General features: G+C 35.3%; 2 protein-coding genes across 2 annotated transcripts; both read left to right on the top strand.

The window, feature by feature from the left end:
- Positions 1-1661: 1661 nt before the first annotated feature.
- On the top strand, positions 1662-2758 carry LOC100663482 (olfactory receptor 5T2-like). Its single transcript, XM_010601948.3, has one exon. The coding sequence runs from the start codon at positions 1814-1816 to the stop codon at positions 2756-2758; it is 945 nt and encodes a 314-aa protein (XP_010600250.2). The 5' UTR covers positions 1662-1813.
- Positions 2759-9316: 6558 nt separating this feature from the next.
- LOC135232120 (olfactory receptor 8J1-like) lies at positions 9317-10011 on the top strand. The gene is made up of 2 exons (XM_064289420.1): positions 9317-9749; positions 9833-10011. Exons 1-2 carry the CDS (start codon positions 9317-9319, stop codon positions 10009-10011), a joined length of 612 nt encoding a protein of 203 aa, XP_064145490.1.
- Positions 10012-21465: the final 11454 nt, after the last annotated feature.

The raw sequence follows: 21465 nt of genomic DNA, 5'->3' as shown, positions 1-21465 counted from the left end.
GTGACATTTTTCAAAATATGAAACATATTTAGGAATTTCCCAATCAAGTCAGTAGAACAGTTTTTTTTTTTAATTAAATGATATATTTAAAAGCATTTTATAGTGCTATAAAAAAAAAAAAACTATAATCACTCAAAAATATAAGGTTATTAAATTGGATGGTTTCAGACATCTAACCTGTTTTGTCTTAAATGATGATGTCCAAGAAAGGGAATTCAATGTAAAATATATTGTCTTCTCTAACAAATCATTCAAGTATTTTTTCCTCTAACTTTATTCTTTACACAATTCCTACGGAAATATTTTCTCTAAATATTTAAAATTCTTCTAGGTCATTCTGATCTTATCTTTCCCAGGATATTATAGGCATTTGGGTTTATTCCCTGTTAAATCACTCTAATCTTAACGATCCTATCCTTTACTGAGAGATCCATATCAATATATTAAAACTGGAGCTTGACTTAGATCACTAATTTAAGTAGTATACAGACTATTATTTGTAGCAGATTATGTACCCGTAAGACTGATTCAAATTTCCTAATCAGTAAACTACAGTAATGTAAGAAGTGTGAGGATATGTAAAAAAATAAATATTTTATTAAAATGGTATTATAATATATATCCTTCAAACAGTGCTATAATATGAGCTAATAATTTAAATTTTGAATTCAAGAATAGGTAGCTCTTTAACTTCTGATTTGTTTAGCCATGGGACCATCTAGACAATAATCTATTCTTTCTACAATCCCTCTCTTTCTTTGTTTTTAATCTTAAATCTTATACCTACAAAGGTACTTTTTAAAAATGTTTTTATGTACTACTTTAATACTAAGATAAAAATTAATTGTTATTTCACCGAGTACACCATCAGCAACACATAAAGTGGTGTAAAGTCTTAAAAGAAAACACCTTGGAAGAAAATACTTTATAATCATGAAAGTCATGATTTTTTGTTTTAACATCTTCAATAATTTCTTACATTTTCACCAGAAATATTTGAGGGAGTAGAAAAAGATGTAGATTGTCAATAATACCAATGGGAAATATGTATCCAAAAAAGGACAATACAATAGCATGAATTTAAGAAAGATGTTTGAATGAAACATAAACTGTTATGTATTTTTGGAACTAAGTCATGGTGAATCTTTCCCCAAGAAACAATTTGATAAATTATTTTCAGCAAAATCCAAAAATTAGTAATGGAACTGGAGAATATTAGAGGGTACCTTATTAGATGTAACAATACAGGCAGGTGCTGGTTTATAAAACCAACTCCAATCAGCACATTCTAGATATTAATCTATTTTGAAGACTAAATTACATTAACTTATTTTTCTCTTTTAATGTTTGCCCCAATCTTGTAAGATAACATTAATATCTTCTTTCTGCAGGTGAGAAGATTATGGCAAATAATTGTACATGATAACCGAAAGAGCTAGAACTCTGGCGTTATATTCTAATTCTCTGCCCGTTGATATATGATCCCAAGTATTAGGATGTGAGAAAGAAATTTATTTGAATAAATAACTGGTTTTAATAAGTAAAGCAGTTAACTCAATTATTTTGGTAATGACTGATTTTTACCAATGAGGAAATGTCTTTATCTTCTATTTAGTTCTGCAGAGAGTAGTAAAAAAAAAAAAAAATCTGGTCATTGTTTTATGAGTTGTTGCTGGGAAATCATGAAGTTCCAAAAAATCAATATGAGGACATAGTTAACATTCTTTTCAGTCACATTATTATGCATCCCTGCCATAAAAATAAAATTTTTGATTTAATGTGTATTTTCAAGTTTGTTCGATGAAGTGTCAACATGAAAAATGACACAGAAGTCACAACATTTGTATTGAAGGGCTTCACAGACAATCTTAAACTGCAGGTAGTCTTACTTTTTCTATTTTTAGCAACCCACCTCTTTACTCTGATAGGAAATTTAGGACTGGTTGTACTGGTCATTGGGGATTCCCGGCTCCACATCCCCATGTACTATTTTCTGAGTGTGTTATCATTCTTGGATGCCTGCTGTTCCTCATCCGTTACCCCAAATATGTTAGTAGATTTTATGTCAAAGAATAAAGCCATTTCATTCCTGGGATGTGCAACACAAATGTTTTTTGATATTACTTTTGGGACCACAGAATGCTTTCTCTTGGCAGCAATGGCTTATGATCGCTATGTAGCAATCTATAATCCACTTCTCTATTCAGTTAACATGTCACCCAAAGTCTATGTGTCACTCATCACTGCTTCTTATGTTGGTGGTATTGCACATGCTACTTTACACACAGTAGCAACTTTTAGCCTCTCCTTCTGTGCTTCCAATGAAATAAGACATGTCTTTTGTGATATCCCTCCACTCCTTGCCATCTCCTGTTCTGACACTCACATCAACCAGCTTCTACTCTTCTACGCTGTGGGTTCTATTGAGGTATTCACCGTCCTGATTGTCCTGATCTCTTATGGTTTAATTTTGTTGGCCATTCTGAAGATGCATTCTGCTGAAGGAAGGCGAAAAATGTTTTCCACCTGTGGCTCTCACCTAACTGGAGTGTCAATTTACCATGGAACAATCCTCTTCATGTATATGAGACCAAGTTCCAGTTATGCTTTGGACCACGACATGCTAGTGTCTATATTCTACACCATTGTGATTCCCATGCTGAATCCAATCATCTACAGTTTGAGGAACAAAGATGTAAAAGAAGCAATAAAAATAGTGTTTGGGAAAAATTGGTTTATCAATAAAGTATATTTTTAGCACTAAAAATATTAAAAAAAAAAAAAGTCGAGAGTCATGGCCTGTGTCTCAATATGAAGAAGATATGAAAAAATGAAATTTTAGTTTCAGTTTATCAGTGTCTTTCTACTCTTCTTGAATATTTTGAAATAAAGATAATAACCCTTAACCTCTGCTATTTTAACTTCTACAGAAAAACTGTGCCATCAATTTGATTCTTACTTTGTTCAAGCTTATATATGTATGTATGTGTAGGTGTGTATGGGTATATATTTTGAGAAGGAATGTGTAAATGTGTAGTTAACTAATAACACAAACTATACCAGTGAAACATTGTGTATTAGAGTTACCTCTGGTTAAGAAGACACTGGGTGCATAATGGTAAAAGGTCGGTGGTTTGAATCCACCCAGATGACCCTCTGAAGATCTTCTGAAAGATGACAACCACAGAAAACAACATGGAGGGCATTTCTACTCACACACATGGGGCCACCATTAGTCAGAATTGGCTGGATGGAGACTTGAATTAGATGTTAAGAAGATGAAAATTAAGAAAGAATAGTTGTGCCCTGAGCTAAGGGAGTGGAAACTTTAGAGAATGAGATGAAATTTGTCACAGTTTCTTTGTCAAAGTTAAAATAATATTAAACATTGATTGCAGCACTGGAAATAAAATTCTGATTTTTTATTTCAGCATGAATATTGCATTCATTCATTCTATCAGTTAGTGATTTTTTTTTATCAGTCAGTGAGTTAGTTATCAGTTTTTTTTTTATCAGTCAGTGAGTTAGTTATCAAATATCTTGTGGACATGTACTCTATCCTTTGTATTATTTTAGAAGCTTGTAATAAAAAGGTAAAATATTAGGACCTATCCTTTCCTCTTGCAAAGGTTATAGGCTAGAAAATGTCACAGAGTGAGAAAAAATTGTTATTGATATTTAATTGCAAGATTTATACATTTTTGTAAAGAATATTGCAGGCTGGGTTGAAAAAATACATTTTCCACTCAAATCAGTTGAATAAAAAAGCTAGAAATGATACTAGGTATGATTTGTAATTTAATAATTATAGTAAAAACTTGATATTCAGCCTCTTCACAAACTTCACATTTTCAATTTGGTGTATACCATCTGTTTTTTACAGTAAATGCACCAGGGCTTAATCTTGATTCTACAAGGGAGGCTTTGTGTTAAGCTTTATTCTCAATATTCACATTAAAAATTTCCATTGGGACAGAATCTTGTGCTTTCCAACTGTGTGATTTTCTTACTACAAGGTCCAGGGCACTATCCAGGTAATATAAAGGCACATTAAAAGAAAAAAAATACCATGGAACCAGTGCATGTGTTTGTTATTTGGTATGATCATTTAAGCAAGTCTCTAGACTATTTCCACATTTTCACTGCTTGGGTAAAATTTTGAGTGGAGACTTGTCTAATAAGCATTCAATTTGTCTTTCTTTCTCTGGGGAATCCGACTTTTATCTAGGAATCCTAGTTCTCATGTTCAGAGATTGAGTCCAAGAAACAAACACATTTTAGGGAGGTCTTCAGGAATTTCAAAACTTTGTAAAACTCTCCAGCATGCTTCATGGAGTAAACTTAGGAGTGGATCTCAGGAGATTTCTCTCCGCAGGTAAGTGAAATCAAATGTGTTACCTATTACTAGGTCGAGTTGTGAGAATGAAGTATCTTGAAAGCTCTATCAACTGAAATCAAACTCAGAACTGAAATGATCCTTCTCTGTCCTCTTTTCTAAGTGACTGCAATCCTTGCCCACTGATTTCCAAGTGGCAGTGACAGTTCTGTAATGAATTAAATAACAGTCAAACATTCCTACTGATAAATGAGACTAAACATTGTTAAAGGAGTTATAAAAGAAAAAAAATCAGTGATAAGCTTTGAGTATCTTAGAGAATGAAGAAGATTTAGCATATTGCTTTTTACATATAATGAATTTGATATTTTTGTGGAAGCAAGCAAAGTGTCTTAATCCAAGTAGAGTTACTGCTAAAAATATCAGCTGTAATGATTTGTGATAGTGTCCTGTAGCATTTGGAACAAAAAAAAAATTGAAAGATACTGAACCTCAACTACCAATGAAATGAATGATACTTTGAGAGTTTCAAATTGTCTCCATGCAGATGTTAATGGTGAAAAATTTCTTGAGCATTTTGAAAACGTAGTCTAATTATACCCTATCTTTGGCACAGTCTTATATTATTAGCTTGGTGTACAAAGAATGGAAGTAATTATGTGCCCTAATTTCTTCCATTGTGATAGAAAGCCATGGAGATACAATGATATGGGGCAGAAGAAGCATAGATTGATTTTAATCACAAACTAAAGAAGGGAATATAGTGATATTTGATAACACAGCAATAACTTCTTGAAATTAAAAAGTGTGTACATATGTACAAATCTGCCAGGCGATCCTTGGAAACTCTATGGGGCAGTTCTACTCTGTCCTATAGGGTGGCTATGAGTCAGAATCGATTCAACGGCACTGGATTTTTTGGGATGGGTACATATGTATACATATGCACACTCACATATATGTGTGTACGTATATATAAATATTTAAGGATACACACATCTATATATCTTACACAATAGCAAGTAGGAATTTTATTTAAATAGTAATGAAATATTGTTTATTAAAACATATTGTTCATATAAAAGTAGTTCAAATTAAACAAGAAATAACTAGATGATAGTACTATGAGTATAAAAATATGGCAGAAAATGTAAAGGCATTATCTAAATATTGTAAGTTTGGGAATCCAAGCTCCAGAACAATAAAGAATAATGAATCCTCATTCCAGGGAGTGTATGTTACCTTAGTATGAAGAGAAACGCTTTCTGCTTTAGAATCGGCAGAACTGATGGATGTTTTAGGAAGCACTCTATATCACATAAGTGACACAATGGTTAAGTTATTGGCTACTAACCGAAAGGACAGCAGTTTGAACCCACCAACCACTCTGCAGGAGAAAGATGTGGCACTCTTCTTCCATAAATATCACAGCCTTGGAAACTCTGTGGGACAGTTTTACTCTGTACTATATGGTCTATGGGTGGAAATCGACTCACCATCAAGGGTTTTGATTTAATTTTTAGCCTATACCAGATAGGAAACTACTTAAGTGTTCCTGAAATTTGAGATTCTATGTTTCTGAAAAAGAGCTACAAAATTACTTAGTCAATAACAGTGAGATTTTGTCCCCTTCCTGAATTTTGCATTGCCCAGGTGATAAACCTAAGGATGAAAAGATTCCCTGGTGCCAACAGTTAGTCTCTGTCCTGGCGGCCATAAAGAGCTCATACTAAGAAGCAATTTTTGTACATAACGCAACACGCCTCCAAGTAAGAATTGCTGTGGAGTCAACTCCGATTCATAGTGACCCTATAGGACAGAGTTGAACTGCTCATAGGTCTTCCAAGGCGTGAGTGGAAACCCTGGCAGCTAGTGGTTAAGAGCTAAGGCTGCTAACCAAAAGGTCAGCAGTTCGAATCCACCAGGCACTCCTTGGAAACCCTATGGGGCAGTTCTACTCTGTCCTTCAGGGTCAGTATGTGCTGGAATCGACTGGATGGCAATGCTTTTTTTTAAATTATGTGAGTAGATCTATAAAATATATGTATTCAAAAATGATTTTAGTATCCAAATAATTGGTAGAAAAACTAAAATAACTTTTCAGACAAGGTGCAGGGGGAAAAAATAGGAGAAAAAGCAGATTGTTTCACAGAAACTTTATTTTTCTGACATATACTCATTGAAAAAAGAACATCCCTGCCTTTTCAATCAAATGTATTTCAATAGAGGAGGGAATTAACAATAAGGATTTTAAATATATAAAAATACTCTCCCTCCTCAAAGCTAATTGTGCTAATGCATAGCAGACAATCAGTAACTGAAGTTCTTGTTCTTGATATTCTTGCTCTTGTTAAATTAAGGATATGTTTATAAAATATATTTCAGAGTGATCAAGACACTGAATAGCATTATGTACAGCGACCTGACAGGAAATATTTTGATCAACGTGAATGTTTCTCTGCGATTTTCCAGAGTAAACTTGCCTTGTCATAAAACTTGGCATTCTTTATGGTTTCAGGGTAGGGGACAAGAGATATGGGATAGCTGGTGCAACAAAATCAGATCAGCCTATCAGATACGTATTTTCCTTTAAAAAAAAAAAAAAAAAAAACCTTGGAAAAGTCATGTGTGTGGAAGAGCATGTTTTGTTTTGTGAAAGTACAGCTGAAAATCAGGTGGCCCAGTGTTTGCATACAGCAAAACCCAAAACTGAACCCAGTGCAGTTGAGTCAATCCCGACTCCTAGAGACCCTAAAGGACAGAGTCAGACTACCTCATAGGGTTTCCAAGGTTGTAAATCTTTACAGAAGCAGACTGCACATCTGTCTCCCACAGAGCAGCTGGTGGCTTTGAACTGCCAACCTTTCAGTTAGTAGTGGAGCACTTAACCACTGTGCCATGAGGACCACTCATTTTGCATATACAAAATTATAATTTAATTGCTATTTCTTTTTCAACTACAGGACTCTTCAACCAGGTAGAATGTGACACTGAAGTTAAAATTTAAGAAAGAAAAAAAAAGAGGAAAAAATATTGACATCATTCAAAAAAGCTAATAATAATAATAACTACACACGCACCACACACTTAAATCACTAAGTGCCAAGCTTTGTGCTTACTAACCTATATATTTGCATTATGCCAGTTATTTAGTACTACACAAGATATAAATATAAATATTTGAGCAAAGCACAGAGCTAGTGTTTGGGGGAATAAAACAACAGTATCAACAAGGGCAAACCAAATCATAAATAAATAAACCCTAAGTTTATCCAGTCAATATCCTATGCAGACTCTGAGTGACTTTACTTCATTGAACCTCAGATGTCTCATCAGATATGAAAATATTTACATGCATCTCCTAAAGCTCCAATGCAGAATAAAAGGTAATTATTTCAAAACATTTAGCTTAGTTCTAGGCACATGAGAGGTCCCTGGTGGCACAAAAGGTTAAGCACTTGTATCCTAGCAGAAGTGATGGCGGCTTAAACCCACCCAAGGGAGACAGGCTGGGTGACTGGCTTCAGGAAGGTCACGGTCTTGATACCCCCGTGAAATAGTTCTGATCTGCACACGTGGGGTCACCATGAGTCAGAATCTGCTGGATGTCAACCAACAACAGCAACGAGAAGCACATAGTGAACACTACATAAAAGTTAGCATTCTATCCCACTCATTTCTCTGTAGAAGTAGAGTAAAATGATCGAACTTTAACAAATCGAAACTGTAAGTAATAAAACTTAACTATAAAAACAATGACAAAACAGGCTTCAAACAGTTTAAGGAAAAGAAGGATAAACTGGAAAAAGAAGGGAAGCCTGCTAAAAAGTGATAATAGAAAGCAATTTGGAAAACAAATCCAGCAATAGTTCTGGTGTATTTGGCAGAAAAAAGAAAATGCGATTAAGAAAGAAGGATGCAGTCTTCCGGCACCTACAGAAGGAACAGTAATGAGATGCAGGTCTATCTGTGCGTAGCGGAAGCAGAGGGATGTGGTAAAAATTGTTAAGGAAAAAGCCACAGTTCTGGATGGGTTTCCCGCAGAGATACTGAAATACAGAAAACACCCAAGGAGATGAAGCTGGGAGGCTGGAGAGGAGGCCTGTGGCAGTTAAGCAGAAAGATAGCTGGAGGCCACTCTGGCTCACCAACTTCAACTCTGCAAAGGCAGCTTTTTTTGTTTTGTTTTTTATCACTTGAAAAACAGTGGTAAAGAAAATATATACATCTCATTCAATACCACTGGAAAAATATTCTTGCATATATATTATTATATATATGATACATATACATCATACATATGTCATATATATGATATATATACACATATACAACTATATTCTGTTGTTAGGTGCTATGAATTCAATTCAGAACCATAGCAACCCTATGTACAACATATAACATTCAATATTTACACTTCTGTGTGCAATATAGAAAACCCTGGTGGTACAGTGGTTAAGAGCTACGGCTGTTAACCGAAAGTCCAGCAGTTGAAATTCACCAGGCACTCCTTGGAAATCTTAGGGGTCAGTTCTACTTCGTCCTATAGTGTCCTATGACTGGGAATCAACCTGACAGCAACGGGTTTGCTTTTTTGTTTTGTGTTGGTTTATATACTATATATATATATATATATATATATATATACATAATTCAATATTTAAACTATATCCAACAGTGAATAAATAAACTGTTTACAAAAACAACTTGAAGAACCAACCTCAGTTGTTTTCTGATGAGGTTATACCTTTGAAATTTCTAAAAATGTCAGAGAGAAACAACTAAAGTCTGAAACTCCTAAGTGTGAACAAAATTAAACAGATTTTAAATGACACTTTAAAAGGGAATAATCCTCTAACAGCAAAACAGATTTTACATTTTATTAACCTCTTTCCAATTTCCCTATTTAAAGACAGAACCACGTAATAAATGGCTCCAGGGAATCTCACATGGGTGACTGAGTTCACTTTCATGGGAATCATGGACCTTCCTGAGCTCCAGGTCCCCCTTTTCTTTGTCTTCCTGGTGATCTATGGGCTGACTGTGGTAGGGAACCTGGGCACCATCATCCTCATCAGTGTTGACTCCAGACTTCCAACCCCCATGGACTTTTTCCTTCTACACTTGGCTATCACTAATCTTGGCAATTCTACCACCATTGCCCCTAAAATGTTGCTCAACTTCTTGGTTAAGAAAAAAACCATCTCATACACCTGCTGTGCAGCTCAACTAGGTGGATTCTTAGTTTTCATGGTGGGTGAGATTTTCATACTGGCTGCAGTGGCCTATGACCGCTATGTGGCCATTTGCAACCCCCTTCTCTACATGGTGGTGGTATCTCAGCAGATCTGCCTTCCGCTAGAATCCCTCACATACCTCTACAGTCTGACCTTGGCACTGACTGCCTCTTCCTGTGTGTTGTCTATGTTGTACTGTTCTTCCAATATAATCAACCATTTTTACTGTGATAATTTTTTTTTAATGTCCCTTTGCTAGCATCGTCCTGTTGTGATACCTACATTCCAGAAACAGTAGTGTTTACACTTTTGGGTACTAATCTGTTTTTCTCCATGATCATTGTTCTAATATCCTGCTTCAACATTGTTCTTGCCATTTTGAGGATACTGTCCAAAAAGGGAGATAAAAAGCTTTTTCTACCCATGCTTTTCACATGATGGCAGTCACTGTGCTTTATGAGAGTCTCCTTTTCACATATGTGCAAACAAGGAGCAACCACTCATTAGATACTCTTAAAATGGCCTCAGTCTTTTACACCCTCGTGATACCAATGCTGAATCCCCTCCTTTACAGCCTAAAGAACAAGGATGTGAAGAACACGCTGAATAGATTCCTTAATAACCCATGCAAATTGCTCAAAGTAATGTAAATATATAACTACAACTATCTTCTTTTAAGAGTCTTAATTTTCTCCCGACAAAACTGTTTTTAAGTGAAGAGGCATTTTAAACGGTTAAAAAAATAAATATGTATATTAATTTCAATGGGAAAAATACTAATGCATTTTTTTTCCCAATTCAAATATCAATCTTCCTAGATGGATAAACTGTTAAATTATACAATGAAAACAAACTTGCATATGTAATAAACAACAATTTGAAAATAAACAAATACATATTATAAATAAATAATAACATTATTATAAATAAATGTAGAAAGGTTTGTGCCTCACACTCTCTAAATATGGTATCTGTTGTTGCTGTTAGGTTCAATCAAGTCGATTCCTACTCATAGTGACATTATTTATAAGAGAAGGGAACACTGCCTGGTCCTGTGCCATCCTCAAGATCATTGTTATGCTTGAGCTCATTGTTGCAGCCACTGCGTCAATCCATCTCCTTGAGGGCCTTCAACCTAGGTGCCATATTTGTTTGCAAATGAGAAGGAATAGCTGCAAACAAAAGGTATCTAGGTGGTACAAATTGTTTTCACTAATCTAAATTTTGGAGAATCAGACTCACACAGCAGTACCAGGAAAGAAAAGGCCTTGAGATTCTCTTCCTTTAAGCTTACAGCCGAGAAAACACTATGGAGAATTTCTACTCTGTAACAAACGAGATGGTCATGAATTGGAATCGACTCGCCAGCAGCTAACAACAACATAGTCTCAAACCAAGGAAGAGAAAGTCTGATAAGGGGTGGTGGGGCTATATGAGAGTCATTGCTTGAAAGATGATAGAAAGTCAGGTTGTTCTCCTTGATACACTCACCTTTTGCCCAAGGACTAAACATTTTATTATAATTTTACATTTTCTGTTCTTTCTAATACCATATTCTCCATTAATAACCTTTTGCACCTTTTTTTCCTTCTATCACATGTTTTGTGAACCCATTGCTGTCTTACACTTAAATTTATAACACATGAAAGTAAACAGGTAGGGGTAAATAAAGACTAAGCCCAAGAGTGCTTTGAAATACGACATGTGCCATAAAGCAGACTAAAATAAACATAAAAGAATTCTGTGTTTTCTTCCTGTCTTGCAGACATGTGTACAAAGCAAAAAAGTTATGTTGAGTTAATCATAATATATAATTAAATGTTTTCCACATGATATTCTCATACTAAAATCTGTTGTGTAGAGTTTATTATCTTTAATATGAAACCATCAACATGAAACATCACTTTTTTTCACATTTTTATTTAGTGTAGTGAAAGTGTTATTAGACCACAAAGGTCGTGTTTTAAAAGTGGTGACGATTTTCAAGAAACCTACTGCAAAAAAGAAAAAGAAGAAAAAGTTTAATAGTCATGTGAGTGATTGCTCTGTATGTACAATGCTACTAACGTAAAACGGCGTGAGGGAGAGTGGGTGTGGCATGTGATGTAAGGACAGTGTCTGGAAATAAAATGAATATATGACATTTTCAGGAAGGTCAGACATGAGCCACAACCAGGAACTGTAAGACTGAAATAAATGAGTCAATTGCTAACTTTGCTCATAAATAAACAGAATAGCTGAGGGCCGGCAAGATAAAATATGTGATGGATGTTTCTGATCTCAAAAGACAAAATCCATCATAATTTAACCATGTTAGTCTTTAAGCTTTCCCTGTTAATCGTTAATGTGTTTGTTTTTACTTTATTCAGGGTGTGTTTGACTACAGTAGCTTATAATCACAGAAGTGTGTTTCTCATTAGAAAACTATTTTTTGGGGGTATGGCTCCATGTATAGTATTGGAGCAAAAGGTTAAGCTCACATTACAGCATTTCCAATGCTATTTTAAACAAATGAGTAAATAAATAAATAAATCGCTTGTCTTAGAGTGGTTCCTACACATTGCATGTATGACAGATTAGAACTTTCCAGGAAGGTTTTCAATTACCTTTCAGAAGTAGATTGCCAAGTCTTTCCTCTAAGGCACCTCTGGATGGATTCAAACCACCAAACTTTCAGTTAGCAGTCAAGTACTTAACATCCAGGGACTCTATCCAATGCAATGCATTGGAATATATGTATAGTTTGGTTCATTGCTAAACGTTTTTTTTTAACGAATAAAGGTAAAAAATGAGCTTAGTGTTTTCTACCTTTAATTTGGTTCACATGTATGTATTTCCTAAATATAATTATGGTGTTTTTTTATATTACTTTCCTATTGCTATAACAAATTATCTCAAATTTAATATCTAAAAACAACACAAATGTATTATCTCACAGTTTTGACAGTAAGAAGTCCATAATGAGTCCAATTGCACTAAAAGCAAGGTGTTAGCTGATTGTATTCCTTCTGGATGCCTTAGAGGAGAATGTTTCCTGCCTTTTTCACCTTCTAGAGGCTACAAATATTCCTTGGATAGTGGCTTCTTCCAGTTATCAATCCTATCACTCTCACTTTTGCTTCCAGCTCCTTCTTGGATTTTCCTGCATACCTTTTGTCTTCTAAGAACTCCTGAGATTACATTGGGCCCACCTGGACAATCCTTAAACACCTTATATCAGTAAAGTCCCATTTGTCATGTAAGTAATATATTTATAGTTTCTAGGAATTAGGATTTGGACGTATTTGAGAGTTCATGAAACAGCCTTCCACATCACATTGGAAATTTTTGTGAAATTAGGCAATGTAAAATCTTGTACCTGACTCATTTCCAAAAGCTGAATAAAATACTCACACTAAAATGTACACAATATATACCTGTTTTATGTTATTTAGCTACAAAATTTGTTCTATACAAACTATAGACATAGACCTCCTTGAATTAAGAATGAACAACAACAACAACAACAAAAATTTGGCTCAAAGATTGCAAACAGTGTGTACCCAGATAAACACACACTCACATATCATTTGTTACACTTCTGTTGAGAAATTCTGCATTTAGTCAGTTAACCAACCAGGCATATTGGTCAAGCGCACATTTTTAATGAAGTAAGACATGAAAAACCATTAAACTCTCAACTCCAGTCTTCTGTGGTCAAAGTTCACCCCATGGGGCATTAACACCTCCTAATATCCAGGATACGCCTATCTGGGTGCCAAGGCAGTTTCATGACCCCCACGGAGGGGGTCAGGCAAGACAGGGAATATATGGCAGTCATGAAGCAAGTCACCATCTGGGCAAAGGTGTAAAAGTTAGGAAAGGCATCAAACAGCTGTCCCAGGAGCCCACAGCCTGTACTGCAGGTGAGGCTAGACTCTCACCCAACTCCATAAGGTAGGGCTGTCTGGTCAGATAGCATGGCAAGTGTATAAATCTTGGGTGGAGCATATAATGAATCCCTCCTAGAGCCTGAGAACAAGAAATAAGATATTGATGTCTACACTCTTTAAAGTTCAAAATTTTGTTTTGAAATTAAGTGCTCGATCAAATAATGATTTTTATGTGATATGGAATAAACATCTATTTTTACTTCATCTATAGTGCCAATTATATTATCAGTTAACATGCCACCCAGGCTCTATGTTCCACTCATCATGGCTTTCTATGTTGGTGGTATTTTGCTCTGCTACTTTACACACAGTAGGAACTTTTAACCTGTCTTGTCCAATCAATGAAATTAGACATACTTTGTGTAATATCCCTCTACTCATGCTATGTTGTGTTCTGACACTCACATCAACCACCTTCTACTCTTCTACTTTGTGGGTTCTATAGAGATATTCACCATCTTGATTGTCCTGATCTCCTATGGCTTCATTTTTTTGGCCATTCCGAACATTCATTCTGCTGATGGGAGGCGAAAAGTGTTTTCCATTTGTGGCTCTCACCTAACTGGAGTGTCAGCTTAACATGAATAATCCTCTTCATGTATGTGAGACCACGTTCCAGCTACACTTTGGGTCATGGCATGATGGTGTCAATGTCTGGCACTGTTGTGATAGCCACACTGAATACCAGTACTTGCAGTTTGAAGAACAAAGACGTAAAAGAAACAATCAAAAATGTGTTAGGGTAAAATATACAATAAAGTATATTTTTAGCAATAACAATTAAAAAAATCAAGAGTCAAGACCTATGCCTCAATATGAAGAAGTTATGACAAAAATGAAATTTTTGTTTTAGTTTATTAGTGTCCTTTTATTCTTCTTGAACATTTGAAATAAAGATGAATCAGCTCTCAATGTATGCTATCTTAAAACATGTGCAGAAAAGCTATGGCATGAATTTGCTTCTTACTATGTTCATACTGAGATATGTATATGTGTATTTATGCATATATGTGTGTATATATACATTATACATGCATACATACATATATATGCACATATATAATGGTTCTAATATACATATATATACATGAAGACATATAGGCATATGATCTTTACTTAGAATATTGTATATTTTTGTTCTCTTGCTTATATTTACTCAGAAATGAGTAAAACAGTAACACATTTATTTTGTGTTGTGTCATTTAAAATATAAAAATTTAGAAGTAACTTTTTAAAAAAGATTCAGCAGTTGTTTGAGCAGAACTTGTGTTCATTTTCCAGTGAATTTTACACATGCAGCTAAATCAGTGGACAATATATAGCTAAATAAATAATAAAAAAAAAATTTTTAAAGATGGATAAATCCACAAACACACATCTGAGTGAATAAAAAAATTGCAGAGTAAGACACTCAGTATTATGTAAAGTAATTAAAGATATCTTCGAAATTATGTTTTGAGGGGTGCATGAATATATATATATTTTTTTGAATATATACTTAACTAATAACAACAAGGATATCAATAATAGTTTTGGATAAGGGTTACCTCTGGATAAGGAGACTGGGTGGATAATGATAAAAGCTATTGGTTTGAATCCAAGCAGAGGCACCTCAAAAGATCTAGTGAAACTTTACAGCCATTGAAAATGGTATAGAACACAGTTCTACTCTGACACGTATGGGGCCACCATGAGTCAAAATTGGCTGGATGGAAACTGGTATTAGATATTAGGAATACCAAAATTCAGAAGGAAGAAGTGTATCCTGCACTAAAGTAAAGAATATCTTAGAGAATGAGACAGAATTTGTCATGGTTTCTTTGTCAAAGTTAAAATAATATGAAAGATTGTTTACAGCATGGGAAACAAAATCCTGACATTTAATTTCAGATTTTATGATGGATATTTCATTCATTCATTCATTCCATCAGTAGGTGAGTTGGTTAACAAATATCTTTTGGACATCTACTCTATCTGGGTATTGTTTTAGAAGCTGGTAATAAAAAGGAACACTAATCAGACATATCCTTTCCTCTTATAAAATTTATAGGCTAGAAAACGCCCCCAAGAAAGTAAGAAAGAATTGGTGATGACATTAAATCCCAATATTTATTCATTATTTGAAGGAAGATTTCAGTCTGATGTGAAAAAATGCATTTTTTTACTCAAATTAATTGAAAATGAAAACTGGAAATGATACCAGATATGATTTATATTTTAATAAAAAGTTGACATTTAGAGTCTTTACAAACTTTGCATTTTGAATTTGACGTATATCATCTGTTTTTTACAGTAAATTCACCAGAGCTTGAAATTTTTTTTTTTTTTACATTGGAAGGGAGGTTTTATGTTAAGTTCTATCCCCAATATTCACATTAAACTTGTCTATTGGGATAGAATTCTGTATTTTCCATCTGTTGGATTTTCTTCATCCATAGCCCATGAGCAATGACTAGAGAATCGAAGGGTATATTAAAAATAAATAAATGATAAATGGAATCTCTGCCTGTGTTTCTTATTCAATATAATTATTTAATCAAGTCCCTAGAGTATCTCCACATTTTCACTGTTTAGGTGAAATTTTGAGTGGAGCTTTGCTTAAAGAACATGCAATTTGTCTTTCTTTCCCTGGGGAGTCAGACCTTTATCTGGGAATTCTAGTCCTCATGTTCAGGGACTGGGGCCTAGATACAAACATATGTTAGTGTTAGGGTCTTACAGAAACTTCAGATCTTTGTAAAACTGTCCAGCATGCTTCCTGGAGTAAACTTAGGAGTGGATCTCGGCAGATATCTGTGCACAGGTAGGTTAAACCAAATGTTTCCCCATTACTAGGTCTAGATGTGAGGACTAAGGATCTTGAAAGCTCTATCAGTTCAAATCAAACTCAGAACTGAAATGGTTTCTTTTGTCTCTTTTCCAAGCGACTGGAATCTTTGCCCACTGATGGCTAAGTGGAAGTGACAGCTGTGTAATGATTTAAGTAAATGTCTTAAAAAATTAATAACAGTCTTAATGACTACTGATAAACGAGACTGAGCATTGTTAAAGAAGATGTGAAAAAATAACAAAATTGGTGATCAGTGTTGATTATCTGAAACAATGGAGAAGGTTTAGCATATTGCTTTTTACATACGATGAACTTGATATTTTTAGGGAAGCAAATATTTATCAGATAGTCTTAATCCAGAAACCCTGGCGGAGTAGTGGTTAAGTGCTACGACTGCTAACCAAAGGTTCAGCAGTTTGAATCTGCCAGGCGCTCCTTAGAAACTCTGTGGGGTGGTTCTACTCTTTCCTGTAGGGTCACCATGTGTCGGAATTGACTCGATGGCCCTGGGTTTGGTTTTTTGGTTTGAGTCTTAATCCAGGTAGAGTTACTGCTGAAAATATTAGCTGTAATGAGTCGTGCCAGGGTCATGTATCATTTAGAGCACAAAAATGTAAAGATACTAAACCTTCTCATCTTCCAATGATATTAACAATAAATTGAGAATTTCACATTTTCTCTGTACAGATGTCAATGTGGAAGAATTTCTTGAGCATTTTTGAAATCCTAGTTATTTATACCCTTTGTTAGCCACATTCTTACACTTCTATTATTAGCAGTTAGGCATACAAAGAGTGGAAGTAATTATGTGCCCTTATTTTTTCCATTGTGAATGAAAGCCAGGTAAATATGATGATATAGTATGGACAAAATCATAAACTTAATTCTTATTCGCAATCTAAAGCAGTGAATATGATGCGAATTGATAACACGGTGATAACTTTTTGAAATTAAATATATATATGTAAAATATGTTTCACAGTGAATGAATAAATAGTTTAGGCAAACAATTCAAAGAACCAACCTCACTCCTCAGTTGTCCTCTGTTGACTTTTTATTTCCGAAATTTGTGCAAAAGCAGGGAGAAAAACAATTAATATCTGGAGATCCTAAGTGTGTATGAACGAAAGTAACATGATTTTAAATAAAACTCTGAGAAGAAATAACCTTCTAAGAGCAAAATTTATTTTACCATCCATTAAACTCTTTCCATTTTTCCCATTTAAAGATGAAAGCAACACAATAAATGGCTCCAGAAAATCTCGCATGGGTGACTGACTTCATTCTCATGGGAATCTCAGACCGTCCAGAGCTCCAGGTCCACCTTTTCTTTGTCTTCTTGAAGATCTATGGGCTGGCTGTGGCAGAGAACCTGTGCATCATCACCCTCACTAGTGTCGACTCCCAGCTTCAAACCCCCATGTACTTTCCTCCAACACTTGCCTATCATCAACCTTGGCAATTCTACTGCCATTACCCTAAAATGTTGGTTAGCTTCTTGTTTAAGAAGAAAACTATCTCTTACTACTGTTGTGTAGCTCAACTTGGTGGATTTTTGTAGTTTTCATTGTGGCAGAGATCTTCATGCTGGCCACAATGGCCTATGACGGCTATGTGGTCATTTGCAACCCCCTTCTCTTTTTCTCTACATGGTGGTGGTATCTCAGCAAATCTGCCTTCTGCTAGTACCTCTCATATACCTCTACAGTCTGACCATAGCACTGGCTGTCTTGTCCTGTGTGTTTTCTCTATCGTACTGTTCTTCCAATGTAATCAACCATTTTTACTGCGATCATGTTCTTTTGTTAGTATTGTTCTCTTCTGATACTTACATTTCAGAAATAGTAGAATTTACCTTTTCAGGAATCACCTTATTTTTTCTCCATGATCATTGTTCTAATATCCTACTTTAACATTATCCTTGCCATTTTAAGGATAGAGTCCTCAAAGATGAGACAAAAAGCTTTTTCTGCCTGTGCTTTTCACATGATGACAGTCACTGTATTCTATGGGAGTCTCCTTTTCATGTATTTGGAACCCAGGATCAACCACTCATTAGATACTGATAAAATGGCCTCAGTCTTTTACACCCTAATGATACCAACACTGAGTCCCCTCATTTACAGTCTAAGGAAAAAAGATGTGAAGGATCCATTCAAGAGGTTCCTGAATAATCCATGATAATTTCTCAAACTAAATATGTAACTGTAACTATCTTCTCTTAAGAGTCTTAATTTACTCTTGAAAAATCTGCTGTTAAGTGAAGAGACATTAAATAGCTAAAACGAACAAAAAAACTATTAATTTCAATGGAAAAAATATTGATGTGTTTTTATCCCAATTCAAAATACCCACTATTTCTAGACAGAAAAATCCTTCAATTATATGATGAAAACAAACTTGCATTTGTAATAAACAATAATTTAAAAGTAAATAAATATATATTATAAATATGTATTATAAATACAAGTTATGAAAAGATGTGTTTTATATACTCTCTAAATAAGGTATCTAGGTGATCCAAACTGTTTGTGCTAACTTAAAGTTTGGTGGATCAAACCCACCCTGTGGTATCAAGGAAGAAATGGCCTGGTGATATTTTTTGTTTAAGATTTCAGCCATGGAAACCCTATGGAAAAGCTCTACTGTGTACATAAGGGGTTGTAAAGAGTTAGAATCAACTTGACCTCAACTAATAACAACACCATAGTCTCTAAACAAGGAAGAGAACACCTGATAATGGGTGGTGAAGATGTATGAAAATCATTCTTTGAAAGATGGTAGAAAGTCAAATCATTCTTCTTGGTATACCCACCCTTTAATTTTACTTTTTCTTCTTTTGTACCATATTCTCCATTCATGAGCTTTTGCACCATTTTCTCCATCTAACACCTTTTTTTATGCATTGATGTGTTGCACTTAAAATAAATTTAAACTCAGAAAAGTAAACATGCAGGGGGAAATAAACACTAAGCTTAGAGTGCTTTGAAAGAGGACTTGTGCCACAGCGGACTGAAATAAACAGAAAAGCATTCTACATTTTTCCTCCTCTCTCTCAACACAGGTACACAATGCAAAAATTTATGTTCAGCTAATCATGACATCCCCCACGTGTCTGTCAGTTTGTTGTACTGTGGGGGCTTGTGTGTTGCTGTGGTGCTGGAAGCTATGCCACCAGTATTCAGATACCAGCAGGGTCACCCATGGAGGACAGGTTTCTGCTGAGCTTCCAGACTAGGACAGACTAAGAAGAAGGACCCAGCAGTCTATTTCTGAAAAGCATTAGCCAGTGAAAAACTTATGAATAGCAGCGGAACATTGTCTGATATAGTGCTGGAAGATGAGCCCTCCAGGTTGGAAGACACTCAAAAGATGACTGGGGAAGAGCTGCCTCCTCATAGTAGAGTCAACCTTAATGACATGGGTGGAGTAAAGCTTTCGGGACCTTCATTTGCTGATGTGGAGAAGAAACAGCTGCAAACAGCCATTAATACTCAGACCATGGAATGTAGGAAGTATGAATCTAGGAAAATTGGAAATCGTCAAAAATGAAATGGAACGCATAAACATTGATATGCTAGGCATTAGTGAGCTGAAATGGACTGGTAGGGCCATTTTGAATCAGACAATCATATAGTCTGCTATGCTGGGAATGACAACTCAAAGGGGAATGTTGTTGCATTCATTGTCAAAAAGAACATTTGAATACCTATCCTGAAGTACAAAGCTGTCAGTGATAGGATAATATCCATACACCTACAAGAAAGACCAGTTAATATGACTATTTACCCACCAACCACTAGGGCCAAAGATGAAGAAATAGAAGATTTTTTTCAGGTGCTGCAGTCTGAAATCGATCAAACATGCAATCAAGATACATTGATAATTACTGGTGATTGGAATGTGAAAGTTGGAAACAAAGAAGAAGGATTAGTAGTTGGAAAACATGGCCTTGGTGACAGAAGCAATGCCAGAGATCGAATGATAGAATTTTGCAAGACCAACGACTTCGTCATTGCAAATACCTTCTTTCACCAACATAAATGGCGACTATACACATGGACTTCACCAGACGGAACACACAGAAATCAAAATGACTACATCTCTGGAAAAAGACAATGGAAAAGCTCAATATCACCAGTCAGAGCTAGGCCAGGGGCCGACTGTGGAACAGATTATCAATTGCTCATATGAAAGTTCCAGCTGAAACTGAAGAAAATCAGAGCAAGTCCATGAGAGCCAAAACATGACCTTGAGTATATCCCACCTGAATTTAGAGACCATGTGAAGAACAGATTTCATGCATTGAACACTAATGACCACAGATGAGACGAGTTGTGGAATGACATCAAGGACAATATCCATGAAAAAATCAAGAGGTCACTGAAAAGACAGGAAAGGAAGAAAAGACCAAGATGGATGTCAGAGGAGACTCTGAAACTTGCTCACGAAAGTCAAGCAGCTAAAACAAAAGAAATAATTAATGAAGTAAAAGAACTGAACAGAAGATTTCAAAGGGCCTCTCGAGAAGACAAAGTATTATAATGACATGTGCAAAGAGCCGGAGATGGAAAACCAAAACGGAAGAACACGCTCAGTGTTTCTCAAGCTGAAAGAACTGAAGAAAAAATTCAAGCCTCGAGTTGCAATAGTGAAGGATTCCATGGGGAAAATATTACATGATGCAGGAAGCATCAAAAGAAGATGGAAGGAATACACAGAGTCATTATACCAAAAAGAATTAGTCGATATTCAACCATTTCAAGAGGTGGCATATGATCAGGAACCAATGGTACTGAAGGAAGAAGTCCAAACTGCTCTGAAGGCATTGGCAAAAAACAAGGCTCCAGGGCTTGATGGAATATCAATTGAGATGTTTCAACAAACAGATGCAGTGCTGGAGGTGCTCACTCTTCTATGCCAAGAAATATGGAAGACAGCTTCCTGGCCAACTGACTGGAAGAGATCCATATTTATGCCTATTCCCAAGAAAGGTGATCCAACCAAATGCGGAAATTATAGAACAATATCATTAATATAACACTCAAGCAAAATTCTGCTGAAGATCATTCAAAAATGGCTGCAGCAGTATCGCCAGGGAACTGCTTGAAATTCAGGCTGGTTTCAGAA

This window comes from Loxodonta africana, chromosome 7 (genome assembly GCF_030014295.1).
Source record: "Loxodonta africana isolate mLoxAfr1 chromosome 7, mLoxAfr1.hap2, whole genome shotgun sequence".
In the NCBI taxonomy this organism is placed as follows: domain Eukaryota; kingdom Metazoa; phylum Chordata; class Mammalia; order Proboscidea; family Elephantidae; genus Loxodonta; species Loxodonta africana.
The sequence above is the reverse complement of the archived record's forward strand: the minus strand, read 5'-3'. Positions and strand labels throughout refer to the sequence as shown.